The sequence below is a fragment of the Salvia splendens genome, chromosome 16 (assembly GCF_004379255.2).
Source record: "Salvia splendens isolate huo1 chromosome 16, SspV2, whole genome shotgun sequence".
NCBI classification, from domain to species: domain Eukaryota; kingdom Viridiplantae; phylum Streptophyta; class Magnoliopsida; order Lamiales; family Lamiaceae; genus Salvia; species Salvia splendens.
The window spans coordinates 5,212,907-5,231,316 of NC_056047.1; the positions used below are offsets into that span (position 1 = coordinate 5,212,907).

General features: G+C 33.7%; 3 protein-coding genes across 8 annotated transcripts; all 3 read right to left on the minus strand.

Annotated features, from left to right (window-relative positions):
• Nucleotides 1-3,104: 3,104 nt before the first annotated feature.
• On the minus strand, nt 3,105-3,398 carry LOC121771987 (protein GLUTAMINE DUMPER 6-like). Its single transcript, XM_042168893.1, has one exon. It carries the CDS (start codon nt 3,396-3,398, stop codon nt 3,105-3,107), a length of 294 nt encoding a protein of 97 aa, XP_042024827.1.
• Nucleotides 3,399-10,137: 6,739 nt separating this feature from the next.
• On the minus strand, nt 10,138-13,162 carry LOC121772698 (mediator of RNA polymerase II transcription subunit 18). Of its 5 annotated transcripts, none has more exons than XM_042169894.1 (7): nt 12,968-13,162; nt 12,606-12,670; nt 12,185-12,284; nt 11,934-11,991; nt 11,496-11,852; nt 10,933-11,045; nt 10,138-10,377 (listed from the first exon to the last, which is right to left on the minus strand). In XM_042169894.1, the coding sequence occupies exons 2-6, from the start codon at nt 12,639-12,641 to the stop codon at nt 10,943-10,945; spliced, it is 654 nt and encodes a 217-aa protein (XP_042025828.1). In that variant the 5' UTR covers nt 12,642-12,670; nt 12,968-13,162; the 3' UTR covers nt 10,138-10,377; nt 10,933-10,942. The 5 variants fall into 5 exon arrangements, with proteins under 5 accessions (XP_042025828.1, XP_042025826.1, XP_042025825.1 ...); XM_042169892.1 differs by having other exon boundaries at nt 10,138-10,485; XM_042169891.1 differs by lacking the exon at nt 10,138-10,377 and adding an exon at nt 10,767-10,830.
• Nucleotides 13,163-13,375: 213 nt separating this feature from the next.
• LOC121769983 (protein NSP-INTERACTING KINASE 1-like) lies at nt 13,376-16,687 on the minus strand. 2 transcript variants are annotated; one of them, XM_042166769.1, is made up of 11 exons: nt 16,360-16,687; nt 16,124-16,256; nt 15,945-16,016; nt 15,700-15,843; nt 15,534-15,605; nt 15,388-15,447; nt 15,199-15,299; nt 14,967-15,116; nt 14,541-14,882; nt 14,086-14,465; nt 13,376-13,977 (listed from the first exon to the last, which is right to left on the minus strand). In XM_042166769.1, the coding sequence occupies exons 1-11, from the start codon at nt 16,463-16,465 to the stop codon at nt 13,657-13,659; spliced, it is 1,881 nt and encodes a 626-aa protein (XP_042022703.1). In that variant the 5' UTR covers nt 16,466-16,687; the 3' UTR covers nt 13,376-13,656. The 2 variants fall into 2 exon arrangements, with proteins under 2 accessions (XP_042022703.1, XP_042022704.1); XM_042166770.1 differs by having other exon boundaries at nt 14,967-15,113; nt 16,360-16,686.
• Nucleotides 16,688-18,410: the final 1,723 nt, after the last annotated feature.

An 18,410-nucleotide genomic window follows, 5' to 3' on the forward strand; every position in this document is an offset into this window, starting at 1 on the left:
TGAAATGCTATAAAATTATATTTGAATTTATAATATTCTAATTGAATTCAGAATTTTTTTAGTTTGGTAAAATAAATGGTAGACATGAAATTTTATTTTAATTCCGAATTCTTCACTTGGTATGTCAAAAAATCAAACATTGGCTTTAAATTGAATATTTTAAAAAATAAATACATTAAATAAGTACATGATTATCGCTACATTAATTTTTTCATATATTTTGAGTTGTTTATACTAATGTATGTTTGTGGGTGTGATAAAGGGATGCGTGTGAACATTGTATTGTTGTGGTGTGCTAAGTGTGTGTGCAACGTGGCATCTTCTAAAATTTGATCTCCTTTCTTTCAAAACCTCATAAATAATAATAGCAAAAGAATAAGACAATAATGATTTTGGGTGTAGATGTGAGGCAAATTGAGTAATACAAGGCCGAATTCTAATCTCCAATTCTCACCCTCACAAATAATCATTTTCAACCCCAAAATTTATCTCTACTGATTCAGATCAAATAATCAGTCAATCCAAGCCAGGTAATCAAACACAAACAACCAGTAAAAGGCCTAAAAGTCAAAATTGAAGAGTAGTCGACACAAAATGTATAAGGTGTACAAATTAATATTGAAGACTTATGTTTCTCGAGTATAAAATTTCTACAAATCCAAACTCAAATGAAGGATCCTAGTTGAACACGAGATAAAACTATCGTTCTAAACTCCTTGATAAGAGACTAAATTAACAATGAAGATCTCGAGTGACATGTGTATAAATTGTACACAAACTCAAGTAGTAACATGACTATAACTGTCCATAAACTTAAGGAACTCAAAGTTAGAAGAAAATTGTCTCAAAATTCAAACTCAAATTCAGATTGAAAATCAATACAAGATAAATGTAAAAAAAATCCCGATACTCGACTTTAGGGGGAGTATCGGAAGAAATCGAAAATAATCAAGAAGAATATATAAGTTCATTTCTTCCATAAATAGAGCCTATTAAAAAAGTAAAATGTGAATATTAATATAATGGTTGTACTTAATATATTTGTCGTGGGAATTAGTGCTACGAGCCTAAAAATACCGAATGTCAATTAATGTTAATGCAAATTGAAGAATATTACGAAACCAAATTCTAAAAATTAGACTTTGATTTAGTGCATTCCCTAAATATCGATTCCATACTGTTAAAAGTAACAGGCTTAAATTAAAAAAAAAAGTGATTTATCCATTTAATTTCGTGAAGTCACGTCACTATTGGCAAAAATAATTAAACACCCCCTTTGCAATTTCTAAGCAAATCAAAATACCACATTTGATCTCAAAAAATTTCAATAGAAGAAAAAATGGCACTACTTGAATTGTAGTTGTACATCTTTAATTTTTTGTGATCTGATGAATATTGAAGACATGCATGAACCCAATTTTGACATGGGCCTCATAATTCTCATTAATCATATGTTCAAAAAAATCGATTAATAATAACCAAAGGCAGCAACGAGGAAGAAAGGCTGACAATCCTATCAAGATTTTGCGTCTTTGTGACTGTGTGCATCCACTGGATTTGTTCATATTTGAAGTGCCATTTAATACAAGTGTGTGTGTGTGTGTGTGTGTGTGTGTGTGTGTGTGTGTGTGAGAGAGAGAGAGAGAGAGAGAGAGAGAGAGAGAGAGAGAGCAAGTGTCTCCCAATTCCCATTACTCAGTGTGTCTGAAATGGAAAATGCATAGAAATAATAAATGGTTAAGTTAAAGGCAAAGCAGCCACTTCCCACCCTCTTTTTATTTAATAAGATAAAAACAAAACAAAACAAAACAAATTCTCTCAACTCATCATTAATTCTTTGCGTGCTCGATCCGCCGCATCCCATGGTACACCGATTTTGCCCTAATTTTACAAGTTTAAACAAAAGCAAATTGTTTTTATGACCATTTCACTATTTTTACAATTAATTAATAACAATAACATATTCTCAGTTGGCAAACGCAATTTATTAACTGGACTCTATCTCTAAATTAAAAGGCACTTGGTAAAATAAGAGGGGTAATTAATATTTCGATTCATCACAATTGAATGCGACTTTACATAATATTAAATTCTATTTCCTGTGTATGATGATGGCCATGGATGCAAAATATTTATTCTTTGATGATTCTACCTGAAAAAAAAAAGCAGAAATAATTTGTGAGGTGAAGTTTCAGTTTCATTGAAGAAAAAGGCCTAAATAGAAGATAGTAGCTCTCCGATCCCTTTCCACTTTTATTAGTAATATTGTGTTGGAATCATATTCTAGTCGCCGCGCGCAGATCATAATTACAGCTATTATTATTATGATATGATTTATTCCAAGCTACTTTTTTAAGACTCAATAAAGTTAATTAATTAGATTAAAACATAACAATATTCATCTCGATTAAATATTCGACTCGTACCAATTGGATAATGAAATTCCTCATTTGATTTGTATTCATTACAAGAACCAATTCTGTGTCGTGTCAAGAACTGAAGTGTTATGCGTACTCATGATTAGACATGTTTGGTTTATCTTCAGAAAATGAGAGGTCATGAAAAAAGAGAGAACAAAGTATAGTAGCTTCAAATTCAGTAATGAATAGTATATTAATCTATAGTTTGGGTTAATTATCATAACTTTTAACTTTAATTTACCACAAATACAGAAATGATTCTGTATCCCTTTTAATTCAATTCTCTACCAAATACAATTCTGAATTCATCAATTCAATACATAGCAATTTTTTTACTTTCACACTGTTCATAATTCTGCTACTCACTAAACCCTCCCAATTAATCTTATTTAAACTAAATTACACATATCGTCAAATACAACTGTACAAATTGATTTCAAGAACACAGCCAAAATTCCAGAACCCAATTAAAGCAATGAGAAGATTAACAAAAGAGAGAGTAAGAGTAATTAGTGAAAAGCTTCTTGAGAAACTCATATATTTATGCTCATTTATCAGATTACATTCCCGAAGATCAAATACAAAAAAAAACGGAAGGAAGCCTCAAGCAATTATTACAAAGCGAGACGAAATAAAGACAAAATGTAAACCAAAATTTTCCTACAAAATTGTTCTGAAATGAATTCAGACATTGCAAAGGCAGGTTTGAGGTGGCATGGGAATAGCGAGGTGGGTGGGGTTGTCGTCTCCGGCCATGATGACGACGATTTTGGGGGTGTTGTCGGCGACGGCGGGGGCGGCGGGGGGAGGCGGCGCCTTGTCGTCGGAGGTGGAGCGCCTGCGGAATGAGCAGGCGAGGATGATTAGGGCGACGGTGATGAGTAAAATCATGAGGCCTAATCCCACAAAGAGGTATGGCAGAGGAGAGCTCCAATGCCAGAATTCTTGGTTTGAAGAAACTTGGGGTGGACTCCTCATTTCTTTCTCACTTTCTCTCTCTAGATTGATTTGTGAGTGAGAGTTGGTGGGTGGGCGAGATGGGAGGAAGAGATGACCTCTTTTATAGACAGCTGCTGCCTGCGTCTATATATTTATGTATAGTGGGAAATACTTCAATTACCCTTTCTTTATTTTTACAATCTTCATCTTGTAATAAATATTCCTATTACATAGAGAGAAATTAAAAGCTATAAATTCTTGGTGTGTACTTGTTATGTTGAAATTTTAATTTGTAATTGGGTCTTTTGTTTTTGGTTATCGGAAATAGACTACTGATATTATTGAGTTAATCCTAATTAACTACTAAAACATGTAGTAGTACATAAATGTGGCTGATATAATTGCTATTTACGACTCCTCAATTGTGAAAATGGAATAATTAGGAGAATACTTTTATGATTATGTGATTGCAGATATGTCCTTGCTTCTGTATTGTGTAGAACTAACTGAATAGTGAATATGATATCTAACCGTGTGACAAGAGATTCTCCAAATTTATTCAATGAAATGATTACTAATTTAAAAAATATGAGCTGTGAACTGAAAATTAAATACCAAATCCTCGAAAGAAGAAGAAATTAACTAATTTTATTAATTAGGTGAAAAAATGAGTATATAAGAATTGAGAATTGTGATTCTATTATTAAGATGCGATCAGGTGTTTATTTTATTGTTTTTTTCTTCTTATTTCTTATATTTTTCTGATTTTTTGTGACAAGTACTCATATAAGACTTCAATCAGCGTAGTATAGGAGTATCAAATTCCAAACTGAGGCACTTCTAAAAATAAAGACTAGATATGTATATATTGTAAATAAATAAAACAAACAATTGCAATCATTACAGATATTTTTATATAATTAATAATATGATCTTCATATTCTTACAAAACAATATTGTGATGTTATTGTATACTGACTGTGTATTAAGATAATACTGTAACAAAATTAAAATTACAATTTAATAAACGTGTATTAATGAACAAATGGTATATTATTTGACATTATATTATTATTAGTTTGAATAATGTGAGTATAGTAGCTGTTACAGTGTAACTTGGCCATCCACCTATCTGCCGGCCACTTTACCCATTTTGATTTGCCTCCCAAATTCATTATTTTTCTCTCCACTTTAAAAGTTGGACACAGTTATTTTCATGATTCATCACTTCAATCAAATTGAAATCCAAAAACTTCAAATTTCGCCACGTGAAATTATATCTCAAATCCTAAAATAAATATATGTATGAATTTTATTAAATAACATGTCAAGATTCACAAAACGTAGACATGTTTAGAGCAAGCTTGTGATCGATGACATGTTCATAGTACTTTATGAAATGACTTAATAGTGAGGCGCCTTTTATTGCAGCAAAAAAAGCAATTCCATCGCTTTGCCGGCCCCCACATTCCAGCCCGACATCATGTGAGGGGGTTCAATCAGGGTACGCAGTAGCCCGTTAAGGGGGAGACCTTAACCCACTGGCTGTCAGAAGCCCATTTCCTAATGCCTCACACTTGTGCCTGAGAGATGGAAACAACTACACGACAGCAGTGGGATTCAAACTCAGGCTCATTGCAGCAAGATCTGCCTCTCCGTTGCCAACTACGCTACATAGTCTGGCGGATCGTTCCGTAAGACGATATTCATGTCTAAAGTAACTCATAATGAATTGTGATCGATGATCCATTCCTCGCAAAATATAGTTATAATATGACTTTTGCGAGCAAAAAGGATTAAAAAAAAAGTAATGCAAATTTTGAACAAAATGGATAAAGTTTGGGTAGTTGAGCTGGCTAAAGTATTCAAGTATGTTACCATTAGTATATTAATTCTGATTAGTTCAATTTGTTTTATAGTAGTAAAAGGTTTTACTTGATTCGTACTATATCAAATATAGGGAGTGTTGAAGCTGAGTCACTGCCCATTAAGCTTCGTTTTCCAGAAGAAATATGTTGAAATAAAATGGACTATTTTTCCCACTCAAAATAAGGCTTAAAATATGCAAGTATGACGAGACATGGAGGGTTCCGTTAACGAGATGTGCAAAATTATTGTCTTTTCTTTACTTTATCTTTCAAATCCAGCAACTCCAATTTTACTTTCTTTTCCAATACAATTTCTGTAATAAATCGGATGGTTTAGGATAGTTTCCTGAAATCATTCTTAGATCATGAGGATCGATGCATAATAAATATCATCACTTCGTTAATTTAATGAAATAATGATCGTGAGTTCTAATATCATATTTACATTTGAATCACAATTCCATTGGAAATTCATAGTACTCCTTTATGCTATATAGATATATAAATGACTTAATAAAAAACTTGTTTATGTTAATAAATGTAATCTACACACATATTCATGATTATGATTTATGATTGTTTTTCACGGAATAGTATTTTTACACATATTTTAATGATATTTTTCATTATCTACACAACAAAAAAGTTTAGTAATGAGTTAACAATTCAATAATGGTTGTTTTCAAGACTCCAAGTTGATGCTATGTTATGTTGGATTGAGTATTAAAATGAACAAAATATATAAATAAATAAATAAAGAAGAAGAAAGAGAGAAGACGATGTATATTACTACTACAATTCACACCTGAGATAGCAAAACTGCGTTCCTAAAAAATTACGCAATCCAACAACATCACGTGATAAACATTTCATTTTATATATTCTTCTTCTTTGAAACAATTAATACTTCTCTTTGTACACCTTTCTTTGTACCACCGAATACATAGTAAAATTAATATATTTGATACAAATAATACTTAATTTATGAAGTACACTATTAAAATCGAAATAATATACATGTAAAGTGACAATAATGCTAACATGTTATAAACTATAAAGTGCTTAATTACAAAAAGTGGTAATTTTATAGATATGATCTTTTAATATTTATATGTTACATAGTGCTACAAAAGCAACAAATATTTTAAAATCGTCACCCCTTTTCTTAAAAATAATACTAAACGGATGACTCAAATCATGATCGTGTCAACTTCCCCCACTAGAAAGCAAAAAAATGAATCCTATATTTATAACATAGAAGAGCTGCAAATAATTTTAAAAAATGAAAAATTGCAGCCTCGTTTAGACTAAACGTCTTCGGGAATACATGCCAAATAATTCTTCATGCCCAATCCTTTAATAAATACAGTATATATTATGCTGCTTTTCCTCCCAAAAATGTGAAATACAACGGCTAATTGGACAACAATCCCATCTTTTTATCTGTAATTAATTAATTGTAACTTCGGAAGTTTAGTTATTGTTTGCTTTTAAGGTTTTCTATTAGTATTTGCTTTTGTGATAATTCGATATTTTGTGTATTTTTGTTGCTTTTGTGATCTTTTTAGTTTTGTGCTTTATTTTTGTGATCTTTTAAGTCGTGTGGCTGGAGGTGGGTTCTTTGTCATGTGTTGTTATATGTAGTTTCTCTTTAGGCATTAGTTGTTACGAAATTACGCATTTCTACTTATGTGATTAGCGGTTGACATCAACACGTGTGCTTTTTTTTTTTATTTTTAGCTTTTGCTACTACATTTTTTTTCAATAATTTTTTTTCTTGGATATTATTTTTGTCGATGTTTCTATTTTGACTTGTTTTTGTTCCACTAGTATTGCATTTTGTTTATCCTCTTTTAACTTGAACATTTTGTAACACATAAAAGAATTTATTACTATAAAAAATTATAAAAAATCTCAAAAAGCGTGTATGGATATTATCGGTGACTCAGCCAAATAGTAGATTCCAGCCTCGTTACAAAAAATTAAATTAAATAAATAAATCCAGCCTCGTTTGGTTAAGCTTTAATTAGGAGATTTCCTTACTCTTTCTTTCATATTCCATAACAATAATTATGATGCAATATTTTATTTTGCTTTCATTACTTTCAATTCATACGAAAAGGTTCAAACTCCAACCCTAAGGATCCCTACATCCCGATCCGATAGTATTGTAAGGAGTGTTAAATCATAGTACACAGTGATCCGCTAAGGAGGAGGGCTTAACCCACTATCTATCAGAAGTCCACTTCTCAAGACCTCACACTTGTGCACGAGAGGTGTGGCAAAAAACATAATAATAAAAGATAATCATAGCATTGCTTTCATTACATCACCACGGTCCACGGCCTATAGTATGTAAGAAAAAAAAAGAAAAAAATAAATATTACTAACAGCTTAAATAGTGGAGTACTACTAGTAACATCAAAGTCATTGGCATTAATTTGGACTGGGGCAGTTACAAAAGTAACAATTTGAGATAACTAAAATAATGTTTCTTGTAGGAGTATAAAGTATAGGACTGTGGCTTTGAATTTACACCTAAATCATAACTAGTATTTCCTCCGTACTATGTTACTTGCATTGTTTCATTTCGACTATCACAAACTACTTATATTATTTTTAGTTAAAGTTAGAATTAATGTATTTAATTAATATGCTAGATTAAATTAAGAGCTTATTTATTAAATGATGTCTCGTTACTTTTCAAATTCTAATTTAATTACACTGAAAAGTCAACCCTAAATTTATGGTCTAAATGAAAAATGCAAGTAATATTGGAGGGAAGGAGTATTATATTTTTGAGTGATGCTAAATGGCCATAATGTGGCCGGCCATAAAGAGTTAATTTAGTCCATTTACATGTATAAAAAAAATTAGAATTACCGATATAAACTTATATGTGTGTGAATGGACTTGTGAGTTGATACTTATCTTTGAATTTCATTACGTAAAACACATTAATATCACGAATTAGTGTATATGTTGAACAACAATCAAGAAATGACATTAGTAATAAGTTGAGCAAAAACTACGAAAGAGCAACACTAACATGTTGAGCAACATATAATGAAGATGATATAAAAGTAAAATCAAGTAGTATTAAATCAAAAATTTGAAAAAAAATCAATTTTTTTATTATTTAATTAATTTATGGTTGGCCATAATTTGGCCGCCTCTATTTTTTACAATTCTCATCATGAAGCAACTGAACTGTCAAACGGCGGCGGATTTGAGCGGTGTAGAATTTGATGAAAAATTTCTTAAACTAATAAAATTATAAATATTTTCCTTTATTGAATTGAATAATAATGGGCCACTTGTTTAAACAGCGAATATTTTAAGGATCTTCTAAATTCTAGTAATATAAAAAAGGTCGGATTCATCGAATCAAAAATATAATGACGACATGCAAAGTAGAAAATATTACACTAAACAAAAATTAGAAATATTCTAATGACGTGCTTCTGCCATTTAAAAATTCTTATTTAAAAATGAAACCTTGAAAATAAACAAATACGGATTATTTCAAATCCTAACTCCAAAACTAAGTTAATAAAACGCTTCTTCTCCATCAAATAATCTTATTATAAATGTAAATAAGAAATTATTATTGTCGTCTTTGTCTAGCCTTTATTTTGTTATAAGGGTCTTGACATTTGTTTTATTTGTCTTGTATTGATTAAATGTACACACGGTTCTATTGAGTGGTATGAGCTTTTTGATTTTATTGAAAAAAGGGGATGCACACATTTATTTATTTTTTTAACTTTAGAGGGTTTTGTAAACGGACAAAAAAATTAGTAATGCAATTAATGAAAAGTGTGAGTCCCCTAAATTCATTGTGCTTGTTGCCCATAGAAAACGTTGTAGTAATATTTCATTTACAAGAATTATTACCTTTGACTTATTTGTAACACAAATTATTTGGAAATGACGTGACGCATAAATCATGTCTCACTATTTAATTATTGTATCGTATGCCTTCGATGTAATTCCACTAGACATTCCATTTCGTGTCGATATTAATAACCAATTTGAGTGATTCCTTTATGACTCAAAAAACAAAAATATAAATATATTATGTGATGGTTTGTGTCAATACATTATCAATTAGAAAAACCTTTCATACAAAATTAAAATTAGGGGAAATTATCACAAAAAATGAATTCAATTCACATTAATGTGACATCATATGATAAATCAATTCTTAATAATCACATTAATCCAAAACAAATAGAAATCATTAGGTTTACCAAATTCTCGTTGATTTTGACTCAAAACCAACATTTTCTTTGTCAATTTTTTTCTTTCACAGGTCAATTTTATTGACCTTTGATGTCTTTAACAGAAGAACCAACAACATAAAAATTAACAATGTGCGCTACTAGTAGACAAAATAGTTATCATTCTGGATTTGTCAAATTCTTGTTGATTGATTTGGACTCAAAACCACATTTTGTTATTATCTTTTTATTTTTGGAAGACTCCATCTTCTTCAATATTAATTCATTTATTTTAATATAAATGGACATATAACAGATTCTTTTTCCAGTTTTCAGACGCCAAGTAAACAGACCCAACATATGTAAGTGGGAAATTAATTTATATTCATCAAAAAATAACAATATTGCCACAATTGAGGTGGTTTAATCGTTTATTAGATGCATATAGTGGAGATATGAAATCTCTTATTATATTCTCCTATAAAAGAAAAGAAATACTGAAAAAATATTGTTGAATCTAGAGTCTTTGGCATATCAACATAAATCCCTCTCGTTATCATTATAAACAACTAAATCATATACCGTAATCTTTATTAATTCTTAAGGACATATTTTTATAAATATTTCTAATCCAACCAATAGCATACTGATGATCAATATAACAATCTACTAAAACTAACGCCAAAATAAAACCAGAAAGAATTTTTTTTAATACCATGGACATCTGCTTATAAGCTCCCTCACGTTGGCCAGTACAAAAAAAATAAAATAAAAATAAAAATAAAAATAAAAATGTCAATTTAACTTAAATGTGATGAATTACTAGACTTCCTCTAGTCAAAGCGTCGCCTCACGCTGAAGTCTGAACAGCGTCGACTATACCCTTTGTTGTTTTCAGATTTGACATTAAGAGCAAACACCCTTTTGCTGCGTTCCGTTGTTTTTGGAGTTGACATAAGAGCAAGCGAAACGTGTCATGAAGGCGATGAAGAAGCGTAACTTAATTGAAAAGACGCTTACCCTTGTAAGCTCCAACTGATAAACGTAAATGAAAAACCATTATTGATACTTTATTAGATGATTTAAAACTCTAATATCCGATTTAAACATTTTTCTTTTTTTGGGTTTAGCGTAGACTATACATTTATTTCCCATTTTAGTGTAATAAAAAAAACAAACTGCTATAAGTATGATGTTTGCTGAAATATAATTAGTACACAAATATTTTCAAATGATCTTGAATCCATCACCATCACAGTAACACTTGATTCATTTTTTTTAAAATAGAATAATTAACGTGGTAGACAGGGCCTCTCTTTAAATGTATCATTTCTTGAATAAAAACAGCAGGGGCAAAGAAAAGGGACTTCAACCATTTCCCTACACACATTAGATCAACTAAGACAACTCTGACAATTAGAATGGAATGGTTGCAATTTACAAATGATTTCAAACATATATGCTGTTCATAATTTGAAGTACCTTAACTCCATTACAGCGTTGTGCCTCCGCCATCTGACATTAGAGACGCAGCCGCTGCAGCAGCTGTGGGAACAACTCCAGTTGATACACCAGGTTTTGATAGATGGAGCAGTCTGAAAATGGAACATTGTACATATTGTAAGGTCATATTCCAGTAAAACCTTAGAGACCACAAAGCAGTCGAACTTACTTACAAAAGCTCTAATTAAGTAAACACGATTAAGAATCTCTTTGCACTTCCAACTAACAGAAAACAATTTTGAACCGGAAAATGGCATGTGGGGATGAAGGAAGAAATATTACTTAATTTACTGGGGGTTGGTGGTATACATATCATGAGTCCGTGCCTTTGGGTTCAATTAACTCTAGCCAGTTCCCAAAACTAAGACAATAGCTGACCCACCTTTCATAAGGTGTGGTGATCAGCTCTAGAATTACTACATGTACCATAATTAAACTTGTTTGATTTGTGACACACCCAAGAAGCACCGAATAGCTTAGGACTGCAAAGTTCACACTCGAACGTTTTTAGCAGAAGAATAAGAGATAGTTTATGAACTTACGGTGCTAGGTATTCACAAAAAGATGATACAGCCGCAACAATCTCAGTATAGTTCTCTGATGATGCAGGGGCTGTTACTTCAACCAGCTGGATACCAGGTGTAACAGGCACAGCATCGTCAGTTGCATGAAGTTTCGGCATCTTATTTACACAGGATACTGCCACTGTTATCTGAGTACCTCTTTGGAATTGGAAGGAAAATCCTACTCTCAGCAGCTCATGGTCTAATTTGTATCCAAGAGCATAGAATAAGCGGAGAGCATTTTTGCTTACTTTACTTTCTGCCATAGTCCTTACAAGCACCGAAATTTGCTCAGCGCCAGCACCCCTCATAGCACCACCAATGTGTCGGACAGTCCTGCACATTAAATGATATTCATTACAAATTTTTCTTAGCTGATAACATAAATGCACTTGGTGGAAGACCCTCGATTCCTACCATGTGGGTTCAGGCTTCGCAAGGTCACATAGAAGTCGGACTTCTGATGATACCAATCCTAATGGAGAGAAAGAACAGGAATAACAGAAATACTAGTATAAATTAAGCTATCCATTAGAGACATTCAACTTGCTAAGAAGTTATGAGACATACTAAGTGCAAGTATAAAATATTGAGTACAAGGCCAAGGACATTGCAATTATGTATAACCATGGTTAGCTGTAAGTAAAATAAAACAGAATGATTTATACCTAGGTTCGGTACACTTTTCAAGCACAATTCATGAACCTCTAAACTCTCTCGGTGAACGCCACAAAGTCCTTGAAGAAGAATTTCCAGGGCTTCAACATGCTGAGAAATAGTGTGATGTTAACTAATGTGTCAAAAAAGATGAAAACTATATTCCAGGAGATGAAGACAAATTAAAATTAAGGCAAAAAAAACCCAAAGCTTTTAAAAGGTGAAAATAGCAAAACTGGAAAAAGCAGTCCTATAAGAGTCCACAATTCATCCACATTCCCAAAGTTTAAGTTCATCATCATAATCACAAAATGCAGGAAAACAACAGAATTCGGAAAATATTGGCAAATTAGTTCAAGTTCAAGCAGTGAAATAAACATAGTAGTCAAATATTCTACTACAATCACAGAAAAAGATTATACTTTAACTTACCTTAGTCTCTATAATTCCCTGCACCACGCATTCCATCTTGATCCCCAAATTCTCTCTAAATTGATCTGATGTACACGTACATAAACTCAGTACAGTCAAGTGAGTTAATATCCTAAAGTCCAAAGAAACTATGAAGCACATGGAACGTCAGGGTTGAACCGTTAATTTAGGGTTTTAGCCAAACATAATGAAATCGAGCTCAGCCCGTGCCCGTGAAAAATTAGTATGTTAATTATTACCCGAGCTCGAGAAAAAGCACTTTATGCTAAGACGGACTGAGCTCGAGCTCATCTCTTACAAAACATGATTCTGAATTTCCACGATACGATAAAATCCAACAAATCTATATTCTTGTAATATACCTGCAATGTAGCTGAAGCGCGGTGGGACGAGCAGTGGAGATGCTGATCAGTAGACGACAGCCGAGGAGAAGAAATGAGAATGGCGAGCGGCGCCAGTAGAGGATCGGTGGATGTGCAGAAATCGGCGGTGGGGAAGGAGAAAGGGTTTCTTCAATTTGGGAATTCTGATTTTTGAGAGTCTAAATAAAAAGACTAACAGTAAAAGTTGTTTTCTTCACTTCTCTATTTGATTTTCCTTTTTTAATATTACAATAATTTTGATGATATAAAGTTTAAATTTGTTCACTTTTATGTGTTCTCTACTAATATTTTGTGAATCTTAATCAATAAAATAGAGATTTTCTGAACTGTACATTGGTTTAATTTATCGTTCTGTTGAGACGAACATAAATTGATATTTAGACAAAATAAAAAAAGTAATGGTTTATATTACTTCCATAAATATAACAAAAAAGAAAAAAGAATCAACACTCCAACTTACAAAATCACTCTCATGCATAAGAGAAAAAGAAAAGCTACCCTATACAGTAATGAGGAAACACCAAACCATTTCTGCAGCTTACATCTTTGCTATGCTATTTTCAAACATAAAGAAAACTTGGCTTTCAAATTTAATAGCCTTTTTTTAAATCTCTCTGTGAACTTCCCCTTTGAGAAGTGTGATGATCAAAACCACAAGCAGTTGTTTCTCATCTTGGACCAGAGAGCTCTATAGCCTGTGCAAGCAACGACGAATCATCGGTCAGGTCCGAATATCTCTCTGACGACGACAGCTCCTGTGTCTTGAACTTGTGTGACTCTACTCTCTGAGATGCCTCCCATCTCTCCGCTAGCCCATCGCCTTCAAGCATGCGAACAACCTCCGACATCTTAGGCCTCAGCCCGGGAAGATATTGAGTGCACAGCAATGCCACTTTCACTATCTCCTCTAGCTCGATTCTATCATAGTTGTTCTTGAGATCTTTGTCGATGAGATCTTCGAGCTTCTTGTCTTGGTGAAGATTCTTGACCTGTGATCATTTATGGTTACAATGTTTAAGACTTTCTTAACAAGATTTAAGATGTAGTATAGTGTTTTTTTTTCTACTTGAATGTGAGTAGTATATAGTGTGGCTTACCCAATCAAGAACAGCTCCCTTCTGATTAGCTGATTTGCCAAACTGTAGTGCTCTTTGTCCAGTGATGAGTTCAAGGAGAAGGATTCCGAATCCAAAGACGTCGGTCTTCTCAGAGGACTGGCCCGTCGAGAGGTACTCCGGGGCTATGTGGCCGACTGTGCCACGGACAGCAGTGGTGACATGTGAGTCCTGATGGTCTAGGAGCTTTGCCAACCCGAAATCACCCACCACCGCCTCACAGTAGTCGTCGAGGAGTATGTTTGCTGCCTTGACATCTCTGTGGATTATCTTCGGGTCACATTGCTCGTGGAGGTACAGCAGCCCCCTTGCAGCTCCTAGGGCGATCCGCTTCCTCGTGCTCCAGTCTAGGACCGGCTTGGCTGCTCAGTTCATCAAGTGCCATTAGCATACATGATTGATCGATCAATCAAGCATGAATTTTATTTTATTTTTACCTTTGAGGCGAGAAGCTACGCTGCCATTCGACATGTAGGGGTACACCAGGAGTTTCTCGGTCTCTGTCATGCAAAAACCGTACAGTCTGAGGAGGTTTCGATGGACAGCTAGGCTGATCATCTCGACTTCTGTTTGGAACTGTCTCTCCCCGCCTGCTGTGCTTCCGTCTTTGAGGCGCTTCACAGCCACGGCTGTGCCATCTTGGAGATAGCCCTTGTAGACGTTGCCAAAGCCGCCTTTTCCTAGGATGTTCTTGCTGCTGAAGTTGTTCGTTGCGAGCTGCAGCTGCCTGAAGTGGAACCTCCTCAGGTTCCCGAGTGAGACTTCCTCGTGCTCACGATCTGAGAATATGGATACGATATGTCATCAATTCAAAATCTCAACTAGGCTAGCCTGCTTTTGAAGATGAGGACTCGGGTTCATACCATTAACATCAAAGAACCTTTGCTGCTTACGCCTCTGTCTTCTCCAGAAAAACAGCCCGAATCCAGCAGCAAGCAGACAGATGGCTGCCACGCTCGTCCCAATCACAAGGGAAAGCTTGCGATATTTCGATTTGGAAGAGGTAAGAGCTGCTGAGATAACCATGTAAGGATAAACAGACACATACACATATATGCAAGATTTGAACAATAACATAAGAATTTTGCATCATACTTTGTGTAGTGTTTAAGGTCATGGACATCGGCATCAGTGCTACGCCACCAGCACATTGAGGTTCGAAGCCTCTGTTACATATCAAGGGGTTCCCAATTACACTGCAATCACAACAAGACAATGCATACACTAAGTTCCACTTCTTGCAACAAAAGCAGACACAAAAGATCGAAACAGCATATATCTTACTTGAACGTCTTTGAAGGGAAACGAGGCACAGGGCCGCTCATGTTGTTGTAAGACAAGTCCCTGAAATCAACACAGAAAAACATCAAAAATACATTATCCACAGAAATGGATCAGCAAATGGAAGAAGGAAAAGGGATGTTATTTACACTAATGAAAGCTGAGTCAAATTGGTAAGTGACATTGGAATCTCTCCAAAGAGACTGTTGTTGTTGAGCCTCCTGATATAGATAGCAACACACACACACACCATTAGACCTCAAAACATTTTATCACCCTACGATTTTTCCTAAGAATTCGAAGCTCGATTCTCACATGTACTGAAGAGTTTTCAAGAGGCCTAAAGAGGGAGGAATGCTGCCCCTAAACAGATTATTCGAAAGATCAAGCGTTTGAAGCCTCAACAGCTTCCCAAGCTCGGATGGAATCGGTCCCGTTATGTTATTGTTCTGCAACAATCTACAACACATCCAACATAAATCAAATTCCTTGCTAACAACTATAATCAAGAAAATGTGCCAAACGTCAATATCAATCTCAAACATTCATTATGCACTCACATTATCTGAAGATTAGTCAAGTTCCCAATGCTAGGAGACAGAGTGCCAGATAAATTCTGACTAGGACTCCCTCTGCACCAAACAACAACCTATTAACCAAATTAACCCAAAAAAAGAAAGAAGCAATTTTTTCTTAAATCCTCCAATTTTTTGAGAAATCTATAATCAGAAATTCTTACAAGCCAATCACAAGATTCTGAGAGGAACAAGTGACCATAGTCCAGCTACATGGATCAACAGCATCACCATCCCAATTATCAAGAACCCCATGAGGATCCCTCAAAGCAGCTTTAATCCCCATCAAAGCTTGCACTGCACAAACCACAGAAATTAAATTAAACACACTATTTGAAGATACAACACCCTTAAAGCGAGCATCAAGACAGCATTTTTAATCTCTGGGACATTTTCTTACCTTCAAAGTTGACACCTTTTGCGGAAAGCAAACCGTTTGCAGAGGTCCAAAAGCAAAGGAACACGACTGCCCAAACCGCTACCTCACTCTTTCTTGGCGTTTCCATTGGAAAATAGACAAAAAGGGAATGCTATAAAACCTGTTTACTGCAAATGGGGAAGGAGATGAGGTTCAGCAATGGCTGAGGTTGTGATAATATGAATTCTTGGAAGGAGATTCATTTTCTGGCAGTCCAAGAAAGAAAGTTGCTCAGTCTTTTGTGTTTGTATAAAGGAAACTAGCATGCTGTCACGGGTCAGGTGCTTCTCAAGGAAAATAATAATTTACTTAAAAAAAAGATGGGATGAATATTACAATAACATCATCTAAACTTAAGGTGTTCAACAAAATCTTTGTCAAGATTTCAATTTTTTAGTGAGTTAATCAAGACAAAAGAAATTAAAAATTTAATAAATAATGCCCAGACAAAATAAATCCAAGTATCTACATGGGCCATTGATTCACTAGGTAGACATATTATTTCATGGAAAATAGTAAATTTGGGGGTAAGTACAAGATAATTTTGTCATTATCTCTGTAAACTTTATGTAATGGTATTTTATTTTTTTCACTTTGGGAATTACAATTTTTTGAACAGTTAATGGCGAAGGACAGAGGGGGAATCCAACATTCCCTGAATTTGGCCATTCAATAAAATCCCAAAATTTAATATAAATTTAATGAGGAATGTGAGAATCTCAATAAAAGTAGCTTAGAGATTGATAGTGGTTTTGGTCACCTTCCCATTACCATTATCCAATAATTTTGTTTTTGCAAAGACTAAAAAAAGACCAACACTTTTTCTTTGCTTCTGTACTTGATGCATTTCTTCATCATTATTTTCGTGGTGAGAAAAACAAATGCAACATTATGAGTGGTAAATTAACCCAGATTATTATTAGAAATTACTTTATTAAGTTTCTAACTGAATTTAGTTTTGAGTGCTGAATATATGCCATATATTGCGAATGAAAATAACTTATTTTTCCAAGGTAGTAACTAAAATGTTTTGTGCATAATAAGAAAAGCTCAAGCCCAAAAAAAAAAATGTTAAAGAGTCTATAAAAGCGCACAATCAGGCAACAGAAAACAAGATATCAAACTGAAACAAACCCCTAAATCAACAAGTAAGCAAAGAACGTTTTCATAGTTGTAAACATAAGTCTTAAATTAGAAATCTCTTTTTACTCTATTTAAGTTTAAATAAGATCAAGAGTCTCAAAGTATTTAGTAAATAAAACTCGAGATTTGGCTCTAGTTCATGGTACGCACACCGAGCACGATGATTTTTGGTACGGTTTGATTCAGCTAGATTGCACACCCCTCGATATCAAACTCAAATAAAGATCATTTGTGGGATGACTCAAGTCATAGGTGTATAAGAGAGAGGGAGAGAGTCTTTTTAGAAAAATGATGAGAATTTTGGATAAGATTGAGCCCATTTGGAGAGCGTGACATTAGTTCTATGATTGTAGGAGACAAACATGTTTCTTCTTCTCTTTATTTTATAGTCATCTTTATTTCTGCCTTTTTCTTTTCTCTTACAAAAGATTACTCATCACTTCCATTATATCTGCACATGGGTCACCCCAACTGATGATTAAGAGAAACAACAAGACAGAATCTTTATTTTCATTTCTGCATTGTTCAAGATTCATCGAGCACCTATGTCCATTCCCACTGAATTCATCTCTATTCACCATTTTATTATACATATTTTATTTTAAATTGTGAATTTTAATGTTTTTTGGAGAATGATCTAGTGGTAAAATGATATTGTACGATTGTCTTGTGTGATTTGCAAGCTATTGTGTACGAGCGAAAATTTATGAGTGATTTGCAAGCTATTGTGTACGAGCGAAAATTTATGAAGTGCACGCACAAAAAAGATTGTTGATTCTCATGATATTAAAGACTTGGGAATTATTAAGTGGCTGTATATAGACCAAGTTTGGTAATATTAATTTACTCTCAGAAGAGAAATAAAGAAATCAAGTAAAGTTGTTTCCTCT

Excerpts from the sequence above, each read along its gene's own strand:
- LOC121771987 (XM_042168893.1), bottom strand. The coding sequence starts at position 3,398 with ATGAGGAGTCCACCCCAAGTTTCTTCAAACCAAGAATTCTGGCATTGG.
- LOC121772698 (XM_042169894.1), bottom strand. The coding sequence starts at position 12,641 with ATGGAATGCGTGGTGCAGGGAATTATAGAGACTAAG. Across the intron at positions 12,285-12,605 it reads AGGGAATTATAGAGACTAAG|CATGTTGAAGCCCTGGAAAT; the intron begins GTAAGTTAAAGT and ends ACTATTTCTCAG. Across the intron at positions 11,046-11,495 it reads TTTTGTGAATACCTAGCACC|ACTGCTCCATCTATCAAAAC; the intron begins GTAAGTTCATAA and ends TTCCATTTTCAG.
- LOC121769983 (XM_042166769.1), bottom strand. The coding sequence starts at position 16,465 with ATGGAAACGCCAAGAAAGAGTGAGGTAGCGGTTTGGGCAGTCGTGTTC. Across the intron at positions 14,883-14,966 it reads AAGGTTCTTTGATGTTAATG|ATCGTGAGCACGAGGAAGTC; the intron begins GTATGAACCCGA and ends CCATATTCTCAG. Across the intron at positions 13,978-14,085 it reads AGGGAGCTGTTCTTGATTGG|GTCAAGAATCTTCACCAAGA; the intron begins GTAAGCCACACT and ends AAATGATCACAG.